Source organism: Camelus ferus, chromosome 16 (assembly GCF_009834535.1).
Source record: "Camelus ferus isolate YT-003-E chromosome 16, BCGSAC_Cfer_1.0, whole genome shotgun sequence".
Classification (NCBI taxonomy): domain Eukaryota; kingdom Metazoa; phylum Chordata; class Mammalia; order Artiodactyla; family Camelidae; genus Camelus; species Camelus ferus.
In genome coordinates this window covers 34,997,320-35,018,595 of record NC_045711.1, presented here as the reverse complement: position 1 = coordinate 35,018,595, position 21,276 = coordinate 34,997,320, and the positions used below count along the sequence as shown (strand labels likewise).

Below are 21,276 nucleotides of genomic sequence, written 5' to 3'. Positions count from 1 at the left end.
GGGAAACAGAGGCGGGGTGCTAAGCCTGGATTCTGTAGCAGTGATCTGTGTACACAGTGATGACTGTGGAAGTGGGATGGAGGTGGGATCTAGGTGAGCAACCTCAACTTTTAGACAGGCTCTCTGAGGAAGGTGCTGGGAGCTCTGGCTTAATTCATCAACAGTGGGCTGATGGCTCCAGGAACCTGGGCTGCTGCTTTGGGGATTAGTTGCTGCCAATGTCACTGGATCTGGGCCACCCCATTCAACCCATGGAGAGCAGGTCTCTTGTCCTCAGCTGTCCTGGACTTTCTTTCCATTGGCAGCAACAGGTCGCAGGTCTCAAAGAAAACAGGAGTGGGGAGCAGGCTACCAGGAAGCTTGGGCCCAGGTAACCCAACTTGCAGGGCAAGGGAGTGAGGTGAAGCGCCTTCAGTCTCACCATTTTACCCACATTCATATCACACACCAAAAAAAGGAGAAAGATGGGACACATTTGCACAATAACTCTAGACAGGGTCTCCATGGTAACAATTACCCAAAACTCCACTCCTGACAGTCGCAACAGCAGGAGCTAGCAAGACTGTGGGGGTGGGAGACGTGCGTGGGGACTCAGAGGATGGCTTCCTTTTATTCTTAAACTGAAGGAAGAACTGACAGCAGGAACCAAGGCATCTCAGAGCCTGACTAAGCCAAAGACCATTGGAAGGGGGAGCTGGGAGGAGACTTGAAGATGAGCTACTCTGAGGCCTGGCTGCTAGCTCAGGGGTGAGGACTGGGCCATCAGGGCATCGCCCCTCCCGCCACCCACTTTGGGTTGACAAGAGTTCACCCTGCCTCCAGAGGTCATGGGATGGGGATGAAGGGTGGACCCAACTTCCTGGGAAGCCAGAGGCTCTGGGGAGTTTGAATTTGCCTGAAGACTGAGTCTAATCTATGAAAATCCCACATGTGACAAGGGTTGTGAGAACTGGGCCACCCCCTTGACTTTGTCTATGACCCCTCCGTTTCCCCAACAGTTACATGTGGGACCTACCTTGAAGAACTACTAAAAGGCTGAATGAATAGCATGAGATGGGAAATGTTTTACTAAAGTGAAGTCCAATGCAAAGACAAGAGGTCTCCGTATGTCCCTGCAGGACAGTTTGACAAAATTTGCTGTGCTCAAGGCTCTCCTCCACAGGCAGAGTGTCCTAGGACAAGCGAGTCAGTGTCAGGAATGCAGGGGCAGATCTAAGTGTGGCCAGAAAGCATTACCAGGAAGCTGGTGGGAAGGTCAGGGCAGAGGGGAGCAGAAGTATCAGCTGCTTCCTACCAGCAGACAGACGGACAGACTGAGAGGCAGACTGCAAAGTGTGTGACCTCCAATTTTTAAATTTTTAAGAAGAGGTTTGGCTCAAAAGGAAAAGTATTCTTTCTTTTTGGAAAAACCTAAATCCATCACTACCACCCCACTCCCCAACCCCTCCTTCTAAGTTTATTTCTCTTTGTCTGGTTGTGCTCAAGAACCCTTGACTATTTTTCAGATCCTGTAGTTCAGGCAGCATTAAAATCTCTGAAGAAAGGAGGTTTTTCATCTTTCTTTTGGGAACTAAGAAAAGAGGCAAATTGACTCTATCTCTAAGCAAAGCAGGCTCTGCTGCATTTGGAAACAAAACTTCTCCCAGCCCCTATGACGGCAGCCTCCTTCCACGGAACTGTGGTGAGAAGGGATTAAACTAGAGCATTTCCTGAGCACTGCTTTTGGTTCCAGGCTCTATCCTTTGCCATCCCACTCTCCACCTCAAAAACTCTTCTCTTCCTTTTTTGTCTCCCTAACCAAGGAGAGTCCTTCCATCCCTGGAGGTTCCCAGAAGCCAGTCTTCCCACCCTGGAGCTGACTTTCCTCCCTCCCCTTCTGGACTGAGCAGGGAAGAGAGAGATGCAAGAGAGAGGTCATCTGAGGAAGGCTGGCTGGGCCCTCGGGTAGGACCTCAGAGGGTGGACTTCAGAGTGGCCACCATGGTTCAGGCTTCAGTAGGGCCTGAAAGTTGGGCCAGGACACTCAAAAGTGGCCAGTCTCTTGAGACTGACCAGACCCAACAATGAGCAACTGGAATGCCACTTGCTAAACTCAGGATGGAAGGGCTGGAGGCTGCCTTTTCAGTCACTGGACTACTCATACTCACTATTCCGGTGACTCCTTGCTTGGGGTCAGTAGACCAGAGAAGCCAAATAAGGATCAGAGAGCCATTTGGAGAACAGAGAACCAGAGCAAGAAGGCAACAGTCCTAAGTGATGCAATACCCAGACCAGAGTGAGTCACCTCCACAGTGACCAGGAGGCTCAGCTTCCCCATTCACTCATTACATCATCCACTCAGCAGACACTTGTGGTGTTCCTACTATGCGGGCACTAGCTAGGTACTGGGGACACACCAGTGTGGGGGTGGGGAAGGCAATGGATTGAGGGGTGTGTGGAACTCTGTGAGAGACACTGTTAAGAGAATGAAAAGACAAGCCACAGATTGGGAGAAATCACATATCACGAATCACGCATCTGCCAAAGGACTTGTACTGAAAATATACAATGAGCTCTCAAAAGTCAACAATAAAACCAACAACCCAACTTTAAAAATAAGCGAAAGGTACTTTACTAAAGAACATATGCAGAGGGTAAATGAGTCCACAAAAAGATGTTCAACACCATCAGTCATTAGAAAACACAAATTTAACCCACAATGAGATATTGCTGCACACATACTAGAAAGACACACATACAAATAAACAAAATACAAAATAGATGAATAACCCTGACATTACTCAGCACTGGCGAGGATGCAGAGCAACTAGAACACTCACACATTGCTGGTGGGAATGCAAAATGTGACAACCACTCTGGAAAACAGTTTGTCAGTTTCATGTAGAGTTAAGTGTATACTTTCTATATGACCCAACAATCTGTCTCCTAGCTATCTACCCAAGAGGAATGAAAAATTTGCTCACACATACATGCAAAAACTATACATGATTATTTATGTTGAATTTATTCATAATTTATTCACAACAGATGTCCTTCAGCTGGAGATACATAAAAATCAAAATTTAAAAAATCTGAGATACATTCATACAATGGAATACTACTCAGCAATAAAAAGGAACGAACTGCTGATACACACAGCAATGTGGATGCATTGAGCTAAGAATAAGAAGACAGACTGAAAAGGCTATATGTCAAGTATGATTCTATTTATTTGACATTCTGCAAAAGAAAAACCATAAGCTGACATGTAGTAAGAACAGCTGTCCTGCTGTAGATACCGTTTGGAGAAGCCATGTAAAGAAGGAGATGCCACGAGACTACTAGGAAAGGAGAGGGTATAGCCATCTGAGCTGAGCGCTGCCTTCCAGCTGTCCCTTCCAAGGCACCAGACTTGGATGTTCTATCCAGTCAACCCCTAGATGGCTGTTGTTCCTGCCAATATCATATGCAGCAGAGCAACTCCCGGTTGACCCATGGTTACCTGATCTACCCACAGAACCATGAGAGAGAATAAAATGGTTATCATTTTAAACCATGAAGTTTTGGGGGTAGTTTTCATGCAGCTATCAATCATCAAAACAATCACTTTCAATGTATGCTGACACTGAGCTTGCTAATCATTTTCATAAATGATGTTATTTAATCCTTTCAGCACTACTTAGAGATATGTGTCATTAACCCCTATTTTACAAATGAAGAAACTGAAGCGTGGAAAGAATGTCTTACAGCTAATAAGGAGCAGAAGCAGGGCTTGAATCAAGGGCACTTCTTGATTATGGACTCCATGCTCCCAACCGTCACATTGTGTTGACAAGTAGGGGATTTGAAGGATGAAAAACACAAGATGTTTCAGAGTGAATTGCAGTGTCTGTGTTCCTCCTAGGGTGAGCTCCCTTTGAGCCTTCCCTTCTTTGACTTTTTCATCCTGTGCTACTGAGGAGTGAAGCAGATTCTGGAAAGATGATCAGATAAGTAGGCAGATGATATAAGTTGGAGATTTTTATTATAGTTTTGACACATTTTATAACAAGCACTAATCATCCTCAGTGTTCAGTTGTCATTGGAGAAAATGTAAATGCTACATCTGCTCACTGCCTGTCTTTTCTTCCAGACAAAAGAACATATGTTCCTAACAGGGGAGTGTGCTTTGTTCCTTATCCTCAGTCACCACTGGAAAAGCCTGGGCCTCAAGTCAGGTGGGGAATGGTTGAATATTTATGGGCTCTCCTCTGCCCCATAGCTCAGGCAAGCTTCCAGGACACTTCTGGGCCCATCAGGTGTTAGGGATCATCTTAGTCCCCATCTCAGTTTCATAGATGGGAAAACAAAGGTCCACAGGGAAGGTGTGGCTTCATCAAAAACCCACTGACAGCAAATGTCAGTCAGGCTAGGACCACATCTTCAGATTCCTCCTCCAGTGGTCTCTAAACTCCAAGAGACTCTGGAGCCTCCTCTCCAGGTGGCAGGCAGGCTCCTAGACTCCTGAAGGAGGTGGCCTGAATCCACCAGTCTCTGAGTGTGCTGAGAACAGCCAAGATCTGCTGAGAACTGGATGTAGTCCAGGGGCTCAACAGACAGATGTTCAGCACCACAGACAGTTCCAATGGCCTAATTTACTTGAGAGGTTGGTTGTCCCTCAAGGTAGAGTGTCAAGGAAGGGAAAGAAAAATATTGGAATAATCTTAGAGGCCATCTAGTCCATCCCCTCAGTTTGCACAGGAGGAAACCCCAGAAAACAGAATGACTTGTCCAAGGTCACACAGCTGATCAGTACAGAGGCAGCGAGAAGGGCCAGCAGCCCACATCCTCACACCTCTTCAGGGCCCTCAGATACCTAGTCCCCATGACTTATTAGTGGCACAGCCAGAGCTTGAGTCAGAGTTTTCAAATGTTAAATCCCTTGCCTTTGGGGATGGCAAGAAAAGTTAAAAAAAAAAAAAAAAAAAAAAGGAGAAGTAAAGAGAAACTGAAAGAGCACTCGGCCCTGACGGGAAGGTCTGTGATTTAGCCTCTAACTTCAAGTCCTTAACAGGAGCTTTCTACTTTTCCAAGGTGATGTGGCCTTTTAGAAACAGTTTCATTACCATGGCAACCTCATTCCAGGTTTCATCTCCATGGTAATTCACTGGAGTTTTTCACCCTTCTGGTGAGTACACATGTGACTGCCAATATATACATTGCAGAAAATTTAATATAAAACCACGTTTTTAGAAGTGGAGCATCTCAGTACCCAAGTCTACAGTCAGGAGTGTAGCAGGTTCCAGGGTAGACACAGCCTGTGGCATCAAGGACCCAGAGCAGTCTTTAGGGTGACTCTGCCCTCTCACTGCCAGTGCAAACCTCTTCTAAACTTTACAGACCAGTGTATCTTAAACTCACCACGGACATGAATAATTTCTCCTTTTCTGTATCTTCCCTAGTGCCCTGTCCATGACAAAGCCTCAGAGTTGCCTCTGATGGCAAGAAGTGCTGGGACAAGGAGCGAGGAAGCTGATACTTCTGACTACAACCTTTGCGGCACCCAAGGCGTGACTCCTCCTCTTCCCTTGTCTGTGCGTCCCAGTTAGGGACACCCCTGGAGCGGTTCCTACCTTTTGTGGCAGACCTTGCTTGCCCGATATGTGGGCTGTGGGTAACCCTTTCAACATGACCCTCTCTGCCACCTATTTTTCAGGAAATCTTCATGGTTTCTAGTTTCTAGCCCACTGAGGGCTAGAAACTCCTCCTAATTTCTAGCAATGCTGTGGATTTTCTTTAATACCTGTCCCGATGTTTATAATGATACAGAGCTGGCTGGAGTGAGTATTTAGTCCACTATCTCAACCTAACCCTCTCTTTCTCTCCCTACTTTCAGTGTATTGGGTAGCTTTTCCTGTTCACTCCTAGTCTGCTTAGTGATGGTGGTGACTTGTCACTTTCATCCCTGTCGTCCTCTTCATCACCAGCAGTAGTACTATGTCATCACGTTCTGCAACAAAGAGAAGTGAGAAGTTCTCACAAAAACTCCAACACCCCGAACAATGAAACAGAAAAATAAAGGCATGGCTTAACTTCAAAATTTCAACCAAAATCATGAAATGTGCTAGCTAGTCACCTTCCAAATGTGTTTTGAACTCAGATAGACTTGAATTTGGACTCTGGTTCCGTCAGTTCTTAACTGTGGTCTCAGATGAGTGACCTAAGCCGTCTGAGCCTTGTTCTCTTAAGCAGAGATGACAACAATCTCTGCCTTGCAGGAATTATTAGATCTGGGTTATGAGAAAAATCAGAAAGGATTATGAGATAAAATATGAAAAGTGCTTCACACCATTCCTGGCATGTAGAAGATCTCTAAATGGCAATGTTAGCACCTAAAAGAGGAATCATTTCCATGGAATTTTATTTGCATCTGACTAAAGTGAATGCTGTTTGAGTTTTGTTTATTTGATTACATGTCTTTGATCCCTATGATGCATGACACCCTTGAGAGCAGGGACTGTGTCTTCAATTCAACCAAGCTTAGTAATGTTCCTAAACAGAATAAAGCATTATGCTGGGTGCTGTAAAAAATACACACACAGTTCTGGTCCTCAAGGATAGTGTAGTGAGGGAGATGGGCATGGATACCAGTAACCAGAGCACAATGCAGAGTGAGGTGTCTGCCACACACCGAGGCAGCGTAGCCTGGTGTTTAGGAGTGTGAACTCAGAAACCAGTCTGCCTGGGTTTAGATCTCAGCTGCACCTACTTACTGGCTGTATAACCTCAAATAAATCTCTTAACCTTGTAAAATAAGGATGTTAGTAGAAGCCACCTCTTTGGAAAATTAGTACATGAACTGAGCCTAATCCATAGAAGGGCTCAATAAATGTTAGCTTTTCTTATGCAGATGAATAAAGATTGTGCAGTGGGGCTATGTGATAGAAGCAATTATAAATCTGTTGCATGGATGACATTGCAATTGAGCTTAACCCTGGAGGGTAAGTAGTTTTAAAGGGCAGAGGAAGGGAAGAGAAGCATTTGAGGAAAGCAGAGCAGCAGGAGTAAAGGCATGGGATGTGAACTTGGCAGCTTTTTCAGGGTATAGCTTGGGGCCTGGGTCGCAGAAGCATAGAGGTGTAGGACAGCTCAGAAGGTCCTGAACACTGGCTCAAGCATTTGGACAGTTCTGCTGGCAACACTACAGGTTACCCAGGAGAGTTGTGACATGATGCCACCTGTGTTGTGGGCAAATCACCTTGGTGACAGTGAAGGCAGGATCAGGGAAGAGGGAAGTGTGTTGGTCCAGAGACCATTCGGAGGGCTCTGGCACAGCCCAGGCAGTAATCTGAAGGGATTAACCAGGGAGCAGACAGGAGGAGAGTCCGACGTGGTTTCCGGCTGGGTGGCTGTGAAGATGGCAAAGGCCGTGTTCTTACAGAACCAGGGCCCTAGGAAGAGGCCCATCTTGGGGGTGGGGGCATTCTTCAGCTTGGGGCCCAGCGTGGACTCATATATCCCAAGATCTCCTCAGGGCCCTTCTTCTCCCCAGTCCTCACAAAGCCCCATAGAGCATCCTGCATAAGCCAGATGCTCCGTGAGTCCCTGTGAGTAAGGAACTAGGGGACCTAGATGTTTCAACACCCTCTCCCCACGTCTTCCTCCTCCAGATCCAGAATCTTCCTCTTCATCCTCAGACAAAACAGGACTGTGGGGTGATGCATGCTGCCACTGTGGGCACCCCTAAAAGAGGATGGCATAACTGAGTCCCCATGTGGCTGGCTGTTTCTTGGTCATGTTATTAGCATCTTGAGGGCAGAATTGCCTTCATCTTAGCAACCTCCTCAGCAGCCAGCACCAGGGGAGTCATGTAAGGCATGGCTAATAAATGCCAGTGACCAGCACATTCCTAAGACCATCTCTCATACACACACACACACACACACACACCCCTTGTCCCCAACAGTGGAATGCCGCATGTGGCCATTTTGTCTGTGCGCCCCAGTTCTCACACTTCACCCTCCCTTCTAAACCTCCCTTAATGCTCAAGGCTGCTTTTGGTCTGCTGCTGAGTTGGGGTCTGGGGAGAGTTCGGGCAGGGTGACTCCTGGAAGCCAACCCAACATGGCTCTGTGTGTCAGCTCAGACAAACAAGTGGGAAAGGAATTGGATGTTATAATGTAAGCCCTTTCTACTGCTCCCCATTCCAGGGGACATTTTGCTAGTGAGGGCACAGCTGACCCCAGAAATTCCACCCCTGACTCAGAGGGTTTGACCTAGTCCCTGGACCTGTGGAACCAGCTGCCCCCACCCAAGGGCTAGTGGCCCTGAGGAGCAAGACAAGTACCCAGGGCTTCAGGAGCTGCAGGCTGGGCTAGACTCCAGCTCTGTCATCCTCTCGCTCACCCCAGTGCCTGCTCAGTACAGAAGATCCCCAGTAGACACTGTTTAAAAGGATGAACTTGGGCAAGTCCATTAAACTGAACCTTAGTCTCCTCTCCTATAAACAGGCACATGGAAGAGTGTCTTCTCTTACTCACCAGGCTGCTGTGGACAGCAAACAAGAGCATGTGGAGTGAAGGCTGGAGTCACAGGCAGGGCTCAGTCCTAGCTCTGTCCCTTCCTGGCTGAGCAACCTCAGGTAACCTCTTTGAGCCTTAGTTCCCTCACCTGTAAAATGGGAGTGGTGAGGAAACCTTCCTCAGCAGGCTGGGAGCTCAGTGCTCGGCACATTAGACACGTGGTACATTATTTTCATCCTGCTTATGAAAGTGCTTTGAAAACTACAAAATTCTTTGCAAATATGAATTACTATTTTTCTGTCCAGGATCCCATTTCAGAGAACCAAATATATCTTGGGGGTAGAGTTCATACCATAAGCAAAAATAATGATAATCATAATAATTATCTTTATAGGGTGTTTATTGCATGGCAGGCACTATGTTGGCTACTTTATACTCATCATCTCATGGGTTGTATTGCTTCCATTTTATAGGTGAAGAAACTGAGGCTCAGAGAGGTTGAGTTACTCACTCAGAGTCACAAAGCTAGGAAGCGGGCAGCTAGGTTTTCAAAGGCTAGGGTCCAGGACTCTGCTGAACCCAAGACCCCCAGAGATTTGCCCTCTGAATCCTGGGTATCCCTTGTAGGAAGAGCTCTCCCTGCCCAAGGGTGGGGAGCTTGGGGATGGATTGGAGAACCAGACCCCTTCTCGATCCAGCACCTGATGCCCCAGGTTCAGGGTTCTGATCGAATCTTGCCTTTCCCCTGGAGCACTATGCTTCCTGTGCTCTTACATAACTAGGTGTTCCTGCCCTCGTGGTTTACATAAAATAGCTCTGTAAATACACTGCAGGACATCGGGGCTTCTGGAGACCTAAGACAGGCTGCAAACGTGATCTCACTCTCTGCCCCTTCCCAGGACCCCACTCATGCTTGCTGTTTTCCTCCTTGAGCCTGTCTTTGCACGCGCCCGCCTGCATGAACATCCACTCATGCACCAGTGCCCGTGAGTGTGTCTGTGCACGTGGGTGTTCCAGTCATGGTGTGGAGGGCACAAACAGGCATGTTAGCACACAGACATGTCTTCATTGTCCTTTTTCTTCTTTACAGTGAGAAAATCTTGCACAGCTTCCTGACTAAGGCTTTCCTTTTTCAGCAAATTCAGGAAACTTAATTCTTAAATCACCTCCTCTTGTCCCAGTCACAGATCCATTTTATTGGAGGGATGTTCTAGTAGTGTTTGCTCCAACTCGGTCAGCCAGAAAACAGTACCTAAGCTCTGTTCTTCCTGAAACTCCCATTTTCTGGTCATGTGGATTTTATGTGAACGCCCACAACTGTCTGCACTGCATTTTCCAGGCCATTGGGTCAGCCCAGGCTCCAGACATCTGTGCCACACAAAGCCAGGTACCCTGGCTGCTCAAACTATTCAAGGCTGCTCTCCCCAGATCAGGCTGGGCTACCTGCAAGTCACCCCAAACCATCAACAGAACATTCTCCACATTGTGGATTTCGCCCTCTAGACACTTTACAGGTGGTTTTTTGCCCCTGGCCTTTACTGGGCTGATCTAACTGGATGAGCTCTCCCAGGTCTGAGATTGGGGGTGGGGTGGGGGTGGGTGGGAAGATGACACATCCTGGTGATGATGATTCCAGCTACACAGGAGGACTCAGGAGCCAAGAAGATTCGGGATCCTTCATAGACAGTGACCACCTATGCTTTTGTTAAGATACCATGCCCCCTGCCCCCGCACCTCATATGGATCTAGTGTTTAAGACATCAGATGTTGTTCCTTATACTTCTCTTCTCAAAGCCAAGAAAGGCTTCAGCCACCTTCCTTCTCATTCACCTTCACTTCCACCCATAGCAAAACAAACAAACAAAACAAACAAACAAACAAAAAAAAAAAACAAAAAAAAAAAAAAAAAAAGAGAGAGAGAGAGAAGAGAGGGAGAAATCCACAAGAGCCTTCCCCCTCAAATCTTCCAAGCACCAAGGTGCTTGAGTGGGGTTGGCATGAGGGCTGAGGAACATATACACAGACTATAAAGCCCAGCTTTCTCTCCTGTTCTGCCCCCTACCCTGGATTTCAGCTCTTCCCCAGACCAGACACTTGCAGACAGCAGAGCCACCCCCAACCCCCAGCCTGTGAGTGCCAAGGTTCTCACTGCTTGACACTGCTTTAAGGAAATTCTGCACCTATAAGAGGTGCCAGGGTTCTGGGCAGCAGGGGCATCTCCTAAAGAGAGATTCCACATTTCCTGAACACAGCTGCATTGGAGGCCATTTGCTCAGTTTTAAACATCCTGTGTCCTTCAAACCACAAAGCCCTCTCCCAAGCTTGCATTACCCCCTTCCCGACATCCTCCTTCCTCATGCAGCAAGGGTGCATCTTCAGAAACTACTCATCTACCCTCTACAAAGGTGGAGTCAAACAAGCCCTTAGATAGGGCTTTTGGCCCTATGATTACAATTTTACCTCGATCTGGACCACCCCCCTCCCCACATACACACCAATTAAATTTTATTTATCCACTATCCTGATGTATTAATCTTGATGTTTCCCTCCTTTTAACTCATTACTAATTACGTTTTCCCCATCTCACGAAACAGATTCAAATTTAATCGATCTCACTAAGCTGTCCGGCCATCCTGCAGGATCAGCCTCTGTGGCTGTTGGTGTAGAAAACGGCCTCTTTTCCCCTCTCCAGCTACAGCTTGGGCTTCTTTGAAGTGGGGCCTCGGGAGCCCCCGACCTGCCCCGACAGCTGCCCAGTCTTGGGGCTCAGCGTCCTTTGACCGGCTTAAAGTGCTTGCTGCTAGGCTGCGCACCGCCCACCCAGCCCTGCCAGCACACACAACACACACACAACCCACAGAGGTGCGGGTGGAAGCCTCCGGATGCCCGACGGCTATAGTTTTATTACAAGATTTCTTTTCTAAAGTAAAATCAGGCCAGCAAGCTCAGCTGCTCGGATTCGTCAACAACTCTCCCCGCCTCCCACCACGCTGCTCATAACTCGCCCCCACTCCACTCCACCTACATACACACAAAACTCCCGCACGAGTGACCTCAGCCCCAAGTTGCATCCCACAATCTCTCCCACCCTGTCCCGAACTTCCTTCAAAAAAACAGTTAAGAACCCCATCGCCTGCCCTCCCATCCTCCTACGCTGGAGCGCACGCAGGACCCAGCCGGGTGTGGAAGTCCCTTCCCGCGCTGCCGTCTGGAGTCCCTCAGTGTCCCGGACCCTGACGCCCCGAGGCACATCGCTGCCTCTCGCGCTGCCCGCCAGGAGAGGGGGACGAGGGCCCTGGGTTCCCTTCTCCGTCTCCTTCCAGCCACACTGGCGAGGGCGGGCCGAGGCGGCGCTCAGTACAGCCCCAGGATGGCGGCGCCCACGTCCTTGGAGGGCCTGCGCTCCTGCATCAGAAAGTTAATCATGCTCTCCGACTTGATGAGCAGGTTGCAGCCCAGGAAGAAAACGCCGAAGACCACGGTGAGCGACAACACGCAGAGCACAGCGATCTGCGCCACGCGCGACACCCACAGGCTGCGCTCGTCAGGCGCTAGCCCCACGGGGACCCCGTCGCTGGCGGCCAGTGGCGCGCCACCGGGGCAGCAGCCCAGCCACGTGCCCAGCCCGTGGCTGCGGTTCCCCAGGGCGGCCCCGCCGCCCAAGCCGCCCGCCGCCTCCAGGCCGCTGTGGTTCAGGAAGGTCGCGTTCATCGCCGCTCGGCGCCCGGGGTCTCGGCGCGCGGTCCGGGGCGCACGGGGTAGCTTCCCCGCGCCCGCGCTTTCGGAGACGCTCGGGTCCACCTGTGCGCGGGGAGAGGGAGAGGGCGGGGGTCTGCCCACGCGCCGCAGCACCTCCGGCCGACAGCTCCTGGGCACCTGGCGGGAAGCGGCGGCCGGGAGGAGCGAGCAACAGGCTTCGCGGGAGCTGGAGCTGCAGAGCCGAGAGCGCGTCGCGGTCACCGACTACACTCCTCGCTCGCCCCGCCGCCCCGCCGCCCCGCCGCCCCTTCCCTAGCAACGGCCCCGCCCCCTCTCCTTCCTTCTCCCCACCCAGTGCTTCCCATCCGCCTCCCCCCCCCCCCAGGCCCCGCCGCGTCGCTGGGGGCCTGGAATCTCTGCAAGCGCAACTCTCCCTGTGTTCTAAGGTTGGAAGGGATCAGGAGATCAGGGCAGCCCTGCTCTCCGGCCGGCGAAGCTCAACCCCCACTGAGCAGCATTACTAATTTTTTCTGTTCCCAGCCAGAAAAAATCTCTCCAAGTCGCCCATTACGGAACGTGGTGCTCTTAGCAGTTAAGTTCTTCCTGAAGTCAGCCCTAAATCTCTTCTCTGCTCTTTATTCAAGTCCTGGTGAGCCTTCCCAGACATGAGAGGAGTTGCACAGACCCCCACCCCACGCCCCAGCGTTGCCTTCCCTTTCCTCTCTCCGCTCTCTTCTGGACAGTGGCAGTGGGTCACTGGCCATCCGGCGCCTCCTCTACCCAGGTCCTCCAGGTTTCCCCTCACAGAAAGGCTGTTGCCTTGGAAGGACTCTGCCACCTTTCCATCTCATCCCCACCCCTCCGCATTTGTCTTTTCTTTTTTAATTTAAAAATAACTTACTGCGTTTTTTCCTTCTTCATTCCTTTTTATAAAAACACGTCACTGTAAACTAATTAGAAAGTATAGATTAGCAAAAAGAAAAATCTAAAACATCGTAATCCTACCAACCAGAGAATGTCCACGTTACCCCATTGGTACAGAATCTCCTGGGCCTTTTTCTATTTATGTCACTCTATATACATACATTCAAAATAGGGAGGCACTGTTCGTACATACTGTTTTGTACATGCTGTTCTGTAACCCTTTGCCATTTAACAGTTTATCCTGTTATTTACCAGTGATAAATATTCATCTAAAACAGTGGTTCTGATTGTCCAGAGGCTTGTTAAAACCCAGATTTCTGGGCCCAGCCCAGAGTTTCTGAATCAGCCAGTCTGGGTTGGGGCCCCAGAATGCACATTTCTACCAAATCCCCAGGTGAGGATCTCACTGCTCTTCCTGCCTGCACTTTTAGCACTACTGATCTGCAACATCAATTTTAGTGAAGGAATGGTCTTTCAAGGTATATAGACAATTACAATTTATTTAATCAAGGTCTCTATTTTTGGATATTTGAGGTCTTTCTTTTTCTTTTTTCCTTCAGAAACACTGTTACCATAAAGAACCTTGTAACAAAGTATTTGTGCAGAAACTGTAATTTTTAATTTAGCTATATTTTGAAAAATAGACCTGCAGAATCAGTAAATTATATCTGACCAAATTGCCCTCCAGAAATGTACCAGTTTACACTCCAGCGCTGTGGAGAAGGGAAGACATTGCCCCCAGTCCTGGTTATTGTCAATATTTTAAAAATTGTTGTGTGAATTGAGGGGATAGAGGATGGTTTGTCCCCCTTGTGTTAATTTGTATTCTTTGATTGTTGTAGGGGAGGAAGGAAAGCACTTAGGAGTCTTTACAATGATCCAGGCAAAAGATGCTGGCTAGAGGTTTGGATTCCGGTGATGGTGGTGGAAGAAGAGACAATTGGATGGAAAGAAAGTGCTTGGCAAATTAGAGTGAGGGGATTCAGGATGCTCCCAGCATGGGAACATCCCAAAGCCACCCCCTCTCTATTAGCCGAACACTAATTCGTGTGTGTGTGTGTGTGTGTGTGTGTCTTCTGGGAAGCTATTAAATTTCTTATTTTAAAGATGAAGAAACTGACACATATGTGCACGTGCACACACGCACACACACACACACACACACACACAAGATTAGGGAAAGACCAAGCTTGTCTTCCTCAGTCCTGGGAAAGCAGCGTGGCACATGGGCACTCTTTTCTGGGCAGGAATCTCTCTGCCCTGACCTCCCCACAGAGCCAGGATAGAGCAGGATGACAACACGTATCTGGCCTTGGCATTTTGCCCCCCGCATGACCAGCTGAATTTCTTTAGAGAAATGGTCAGCTATGTTCTTAGTCAATCCTACTCCTGAGACCAACCCCTGACCTTTGATATACCCTGGATTCGGAGCCCATGGCTTTGACTCCATCCAGTGAGGTCAGTCAGGCTGTCTGCTGCACATAAAGGTTTGGGGGTGAGTAAAAATGACGCTCCAGCAAGAGGCTGTAAGGGGGCTGATGGTTGGCCTTTCCTTTATTAAGCACCTACTATATGCTCAGTGCTATAAATATATTACCTCACTGAATTCTTGCAGTGGTTTCCATTGGCTTGTCCCTCAACATGAGGAAACAGAGGCTCAGCATGGTTAGCTGACTTGCTCAAGACCACATAGCTAGTTAAGCATCAGAGCCAGAATTTGAGCCCAGATCTGTCCTGTTCCAAAGCTACTCTCTTAATTATAATTGTCCCCCTCTCTTCTATCTTCTGTGAGCTGCCTTCTCTGGATATCTGGCAGGAGAGGAAGATGTTGTCTATGACCTGGGATCAGGAAGGGAGAGAACCTGGGAGTGTGGAAATAAAGACCACCCAAATGAGAATGAGCAAAGACTATGTGGTCAGAGCTTGCTATAGGAAAGGGAATCGGCTACCATTGCTTGAGTCTTGGCAGAGACACAAAGGCAGGCAGAGGAACGGGAAAGTTTTATAGTGGAAAAAAGGGTAGGTTTCAGGTGTGCCCTGATTGGAGGCTGTTGGCATTCACAAGCTGTAGGTGGGCTGATCAGAAGCGGGGCATCCCCTGTGACTGGTTAGGGGAGCATATTTAATTTTCTCCAATTTGTATTATGTTGAAAGTGGGGGGCAAAATTCGGAAAGCCGTCAGTTACTGATCAAGGCCTGGCCATTTGGGGCTGATTGCTGCTGGGGTTGTGGTTTGGCTTCCTGAGCTGTTGCTATAGGCAGTGGGTCAGAGTGCTATTTTTATATATGGCCTGGCCACTGTCTGTATATTCAGTCTCTTGGACTCCTCCCCAGAGTTCAGGAGTGGGAGACCTCCCCAGCCTGGACCCAGCCAGGTACCCCCTATCCGGCGCTCCCTCCTTCTGCTCCTCCCTTCTGCCTTTTCTGGAGCCACTGGTCCCAGCAAGTCTTGCTGCTGTTTGATATGCATTAGCTCTTCATTCTTGTAACAACCCTGAAAGGTAAGCATATTAGTTATTTATCACTGTATCACACATCACCCCTAAATTTCACATTTATTTATTTATTTATAAACTTTTTTTTATTGAGTTGTAGACAAATATTTATTATCTCACAAAGTTTCTGAGTGCCAGGAAACCAGAAGCAGCTTACCTGGGTGGTTCTGGCTGGAGGTCTCTCATGAGGTTGTAGCCAAGGGTTTGGCCAGGGCACATGAAGGTTCTTCCGGGGGGAGAGGATCTGCTTCTAACATGACTCCATGACACGGCTGTTGTCTCAAGGCCTCAGTTCCAGGCCACTTAGACCTTCCCGTAGGGCTGCTTGAGGGTCCTCATGTCATGCAGCTAGCTTGCCCCAGAGCCACTCTTGAATGTGCTGCAAGGTGAGCAAATGGAAGGGAGAGGGGCAGAAGAATGAGGTTGCAGAGTAGAACATGGTAGCTACCACTGTTATTTAATCTTCACAGCAAGCCTTACAGAGAGAAATCATGAGCCCCATTTGACAGATGAGCAAATGGAAGCTCAGAGACGAGAAAACATCTTGCCTGAGGTCACAGAGCTGGTAACTGGCAGAGCCAGGGTGTAAGCCCTTAGCTACTTTCTAACCTAGCCCAAGTTCCTTCCAGTACTTTGTATGTGTGTTGTGGGGAGGGGGGGCGTGCTTCCTCTTTAGGGAAAGACCACGCCCCTCAGCCCCTAGGAGCCTTAGAAAGTCCCTGTCAACTGGGCTGCCCTCCCGCTCTGGAGAGGAGGAAGCCGGTGCCTCTGGGCCCAGCTGCCACCCACACAGGACTATTTTTACCCTCCGCTTCAGTGACAAGCCTGCATCTCCCAGCTCTGGAAAGGCCATCTGGGCAGTGTGGCTGCCCCAGGCAGAGCCTTCACCCGGAGGCTACTGTTTGTGCCCTACTGTCCCCGTAGCTGTTTCTTCATGAACCTTTGGCCCTTGGGCATGCCTTGGCCATTGGGGTCGGTAAGACACCTCCTCCCCTAGATTCAAAGATTAATAAAACCTCCCCAAGGAGTATCACTTGCTGGATGGACCAATCCGAACCACAGTGTTTAAATCTGAAGGTATTTTAAGTTGTTCATAGTTCAAAAAGGTTAATAAAGCACTCTGTGCATGAAACATTTTAATGAAGAGATAAAAATGCTTTCATTTGCATTCATTTGCATTGCATGCACGTGTACACAAACACACACACACACGAAATGTGACAAGATGTCCACTGTACGACCGTGCACTTCAGGGAGGCCCAAGAGCCCTGGAGCGGGCAAAGGTTGCCTTCTACCCGGTTCCTGTCCAGATGATCTCACATTTCACATTGGCAAAGGGGAAGTTAATAATGTTTTCCTGCATCTGGTATAGAATTTAAATGAACACGGATTGCCCTGTTCAGGCCTTGCCCCTCGAGACTTTAAGGTCGGTCCCTGCTCTGTTCACCCACACGAGGTGGACAGCAGAGGAGCCCCCGCAGTTCAGGTGCAGGTGGCTTGGCCCAGAGCAGCAGGGGAAACCTGTGGGGGGAGTCTGTGCCTTAGCAGGAAGGGGGCAGTGCCCTTATATGTAGTGTGCAGGAAGAACGGAGTGGGTATTACAGGTATCAGGAACTTCAGACACCACCTCCTGCCACCTGTCTGATTTGTGTTTCAGAGAATACCAATTTGGAGATCTGGGATCTATTTCTGCCTTTTCCCCTAATTGGCTGTGTGACCTTTGACAAGTCAGTCATCCTCTCTGGGCCTTGACTGGTTCATCTCTAAATCAAGGGAGCTGGATCAGATCATCGTCAATAAAACTTTATTTACAAAAACAGGGAGTGGGCCAGATGGGCCATGGTTTGCTTTCCCTCACTCTATGAGGTGCAGAGAGCACAGGGCCCAAGATCTGTGCTTGGTCTGCACCTAGAGCGCTGCCTAGGCATCCCTTACCCCATTTGTAAGATGAGGAGCGTGGTTAACATCTGCATTCCCCAAACTGTTTTCTGGATCAACAAGCAGTTCTGTGACACTGACCTCAACAGGTTTCTTTACTGCAGAACTTCTCAGGGCCTTTAGTATGTTGATGTACATTGTGAATTTCCCAGGAGGCGAATGCAGGATGCAGTGTGTAACAATGGGACTCTTTTTTCATAATGCCAACTAGTATTTTTTGCCACTGTGTACCACTCAGTGTGGTTTGGGAGATGCCCTGTAATCTCCCTAAAGCCTCTGTTTTCTTCCCTGTAGAACAAGGATAATGATGGTATCTGCCTTCTAGAATTGTTGGGAAGGGTAAATAAGGTAATGCCTGGAAATGAGCCTGGCACAAGGCCTGGCACAGAGTAAGTGTTCAATAAATGCTGGCAGTGATTATTTATAATAAGGTTCTTCCTTTCCAGCTCTGACATTCTGTGCTTCCAACTGCAGGGTGTAATTAAACTCCAAAGCATCTGGCTTCCTGAGTTGAAAGAACAAGCCTGGAGGAAGAAAAAAGGAAGAGAAAGATCCTTCTGGGTTGCCCATTTGGCACCAGCCTCACTGCCAGTCGTCACAACAGGGGAATGTAGCAAAATGCCAACCCCTAATGACAAGGCTTGGGGGAGTTGTTGGTTCCCTGTTTAGCTCAGACACCATGGGGAACATCTGAGGCTGTGGAGAGGGGAGAGGTAGGACCTGGTGCTGCTTTAGGGTCAAGCAGAAGAACCCAACAGCATCGTGCATGGGTCAGCCTCTCTTTCCCGTTGTCTGGGGCACAGTGATCTTGGCCACTTTCAGGGCTGTGTGAAGTGCTGGGGGAACAGTGACAGGAGAGCTGAGTCAGAAAAGGTAAATAGGAAAATTCAGGCGAGAAGGGCAGGGAGAGCAATCCGCAGGGGAAACAGCATGTGCTGTGGCTCTGAAGCCTGGAGAAGCGCAGGGACCCAGGGGTGGGGAGGCAGTGCGGAGGAGTGCGGAAGAGATGGTTGAAGAGTGGGTGGTGAAGTCAGCTGGGAAGCACTTACATTCCCCTGGGTTTAAAAAAAAAAACAACAACCAAGGAAAAAACCCCAAACCTCTTCTCGGTATTTTTTCTTTAAAAATTTGACAATGAACATGTATAGCTCTTATAAGAAGAAAAATTATGTTTTTGAAAAAAGAAAGGAAAATGATCACCCTTGCAACCATGTGGAGGCCACTTTGGAAGCTACTGCAGTTGACCAGACAAAAGATCATGATGAGCAATTCTACTCTCAAAGAATTGATGACTGGTACAAATATACGTGCATGGATGTTCACAGCAGCACTATTCGTTAGGGCTGAAAGGTGGAAACGGCCAATGTCCATCAACAGATGAATGGACAAAGTGTGGTATGGCCATTCAAACGGGGTATCATTCATAAAAAATAAATGAAGTACTGACACGTGCTCCAACATGGATGAACCTCAAAACCTTTTTGCTAAGTACAAGAAACTGGGCACAAAAGGTCACATGTAGTATGATTTCATTTATATGAAATATCCAGAAAAGGTAAATCCATAAAGACAAAACACAGATCAGTGGTTGCCAGGGGCTGAAGGGAGAAGGGAAGGAGGAGCAACTGCTTAACAGGTACAAGAGAAATTTGCAGCAGTGGAACCCAGGACTCTCCCATAGTTAGGTAACATAAGCCACTGAATTCCCCTTCATAGCTTAAGCTTCCTTGAGCTGACTTGTCACACAAGAGAGTCCTATCTGGGGGGAGGGTAGAGCTCAGTGGTAGAGTGCTTGCTTAGCATGCACGAGGTCCTGGGTTCAATCCCCAGTACCTCCCTTAAAAGTAAATAAATGAACCTAATTACCTGCCCCCCTACCCCCACAAAAAGTCCTATCTAATCTACCTGATACCATTTCATAAACCCCAAGAATAAAATGATCACCAGAAGCAGGGGAGAGGGGAGGAGGAATTGGATGCTGCTGGTGATAAGGTACAAACTTCCAGTTACAAGACAAGTAAGTACTAAGGACGTAATGTACAGCATGATAAATATAGTGAACATTTCATATATATTATATATGAAAGTCAATTTTTAATTTTCTTTTTTAAGTAAAGAAAAAAAGGCAGCTGTCCTCAGCCACATCACTGTCTCCTGGGAAAAGGCAGTCTGTGGCCCTGGACTCATCATCTTGAAGATGCTTCTTACAGCACTGAGCAGTTGTTGGCCTTTGAGTCTGTGCCTGTCCTCGACAACAGGCAAGGCTGACGCTATGCTGAGCTGGGAAAGGCCCACTGTTGCCGCAGCAGCAGGTATTCACAGACAGTCAGGCCCTATTGGCTCTACACCTCCTCCCTCCCCACAGCTGGACTCACAGAACGCCATCCTGCCCACGCCCTGGGGCCTAGGGCAGCAGGGATGGAAACAGCTACAGCCCAGCACCTGGGCCTAAGCTGGGAGGCCCCTGCTAACTTCTGTCTTATAATTTGAGTCACTGAACACAGGTCTTCTGACCTTCACTTACAGACCTCACTTACAGATTTTTAGCTGGACTCATGGATGTATGAAAAGAAGGCTATTTCCCATTATCATTTGCAATTAGGTCTAGTTATGTGACTCAGTTCTGGCCAATAGAATGCAAGTGATGTATTCTGCACAATTCTGGGAATTGCCCTGAAAAAGGAGAGTGCTCTTCTTCTTCCCCTACTTGCTCGTACTACCTGGACTGTGGTATGGAAAGGCTGAGTCCCAGCATCCACTTTGTGCCAGGGATGAAAGTCATGACTGAAAATAGAAGAGCAACACGACAAGAGAACGTGGGTCATCTCTGTTATTTCCTTTGTGCCGTGGAGCATGCTGTTGGTGGTGGACTGACTCCCTCCTTCGAGATTTCTTAGTATGAGCTTCTATCCTGTATGAGCTTCTATCCTGTATGAGCCAGTGGTAATTAAGGTTTTCCATTCTTCTCAACCCAACATAATCCTAACTAACACTCATGGCTTCTGACTTGATCCTTGGCGTGAATTCCTGCGTTGGTCACCTGCCCAGTATGAGGATGTGGGTCCCTCCCCACTCCTGTAGACTAGAGTTCTGCCCCCACCCCATCTCAGTGGCTGGGCCCTCCCGCGTGCTGCTGTGCCCCGTCGCTGCTGCCTGCAGGACTGTGTGTGGCAGGGCTTGCCTCTTGCCAGAGTGGAGAACAGCCTACTGCTCCTGTCACTTTCTGAGAGTGAGCCCTACTGCTTCTCTCTTCCCGCTCATCCTCTTACCCTTGGCGCCTGCCCTGTGCCTGACAGGCTGGCCGCTCTCTGGACATCTGCAGCGGGATCAATGTCTACAGTACCTTCTCCAGGGGACAGGTCCATGAGGAGCCAGTTCCCGAGACATAAAAACCATGGCACCTTTGTAACAGAGAACAAATCTGGCTCCATATTGGATCTGTTCCTTTAGTTTTGACCACTGTGCCCTGTTTCCTAGGCTTAGTCTTGCTAACTCTGCACCTTTTGTAAAACAATGTTGTCTTTAGCCTGAAATAGACAGGAGAGCCTACTCTCGGGGCTCTGACCTTTAAGGATGTTAGCACTTCTGCACCTACGTAGAGATGGCAAATTGCAAAATAGAGAACAACCTTTGTTTTGTTGGAGGTTTACAGGGACACCATGGCCTGACCCACATGGACACTGCAAGAACAAAGAATTCCTGCAGCAAGAAGTTTGCAACAACCAACCACACCCCCTCCC

The 21,276-nt window shown here is 48.6% G+C and overlaps 1 protein-coding gene and 1 long non-coding RNA gene across 2 annotated transcripts; both read right to left on the bottom strand.

Annotated features, from left to right (window-relative positions):
- Positions 1-11,343: 11,343 nt before the first annotated feature.
- On the bottom strand, positions 11,344-12,468 carry RPRML (reprimo like). The gene has a single exon (XM_032457187.1). It carries the CDS (start codon positions 12,189-12,191, stop codon positions 11,835-11,837), a length of 357 nt encoding a protein of 118 aa, XP_032313078.1. The 5' UTR covers positions 12,192-12,468; the 3' UTR covers positions 11,344-11,834.
- Positions 12,469-13,084: 616 nt separating this feature from the next.
- Positions 13,085-21,276, bottom strand: LOC106730973. Its single transcript, XR_004311694.1, has 2 exons — positions 15,756-21,276; positions 13,085-15,597 (listed from the first exon to the last, which is right to left on the bottom strand). It is a non-coding gene; the product is annotated as an uncharacterized LOC106730973 (long non-coding RNA).

Bases quoted from the DNA above. Each gene is read 5' to 3' on its own strand.
- RPRML (XM_032457187.1), bottom strand. From the start codon at position 12,191: ATGAACGCGACCTTCCTGAACCACAGCGGCCTGGAGGCGGCGGGCGGC.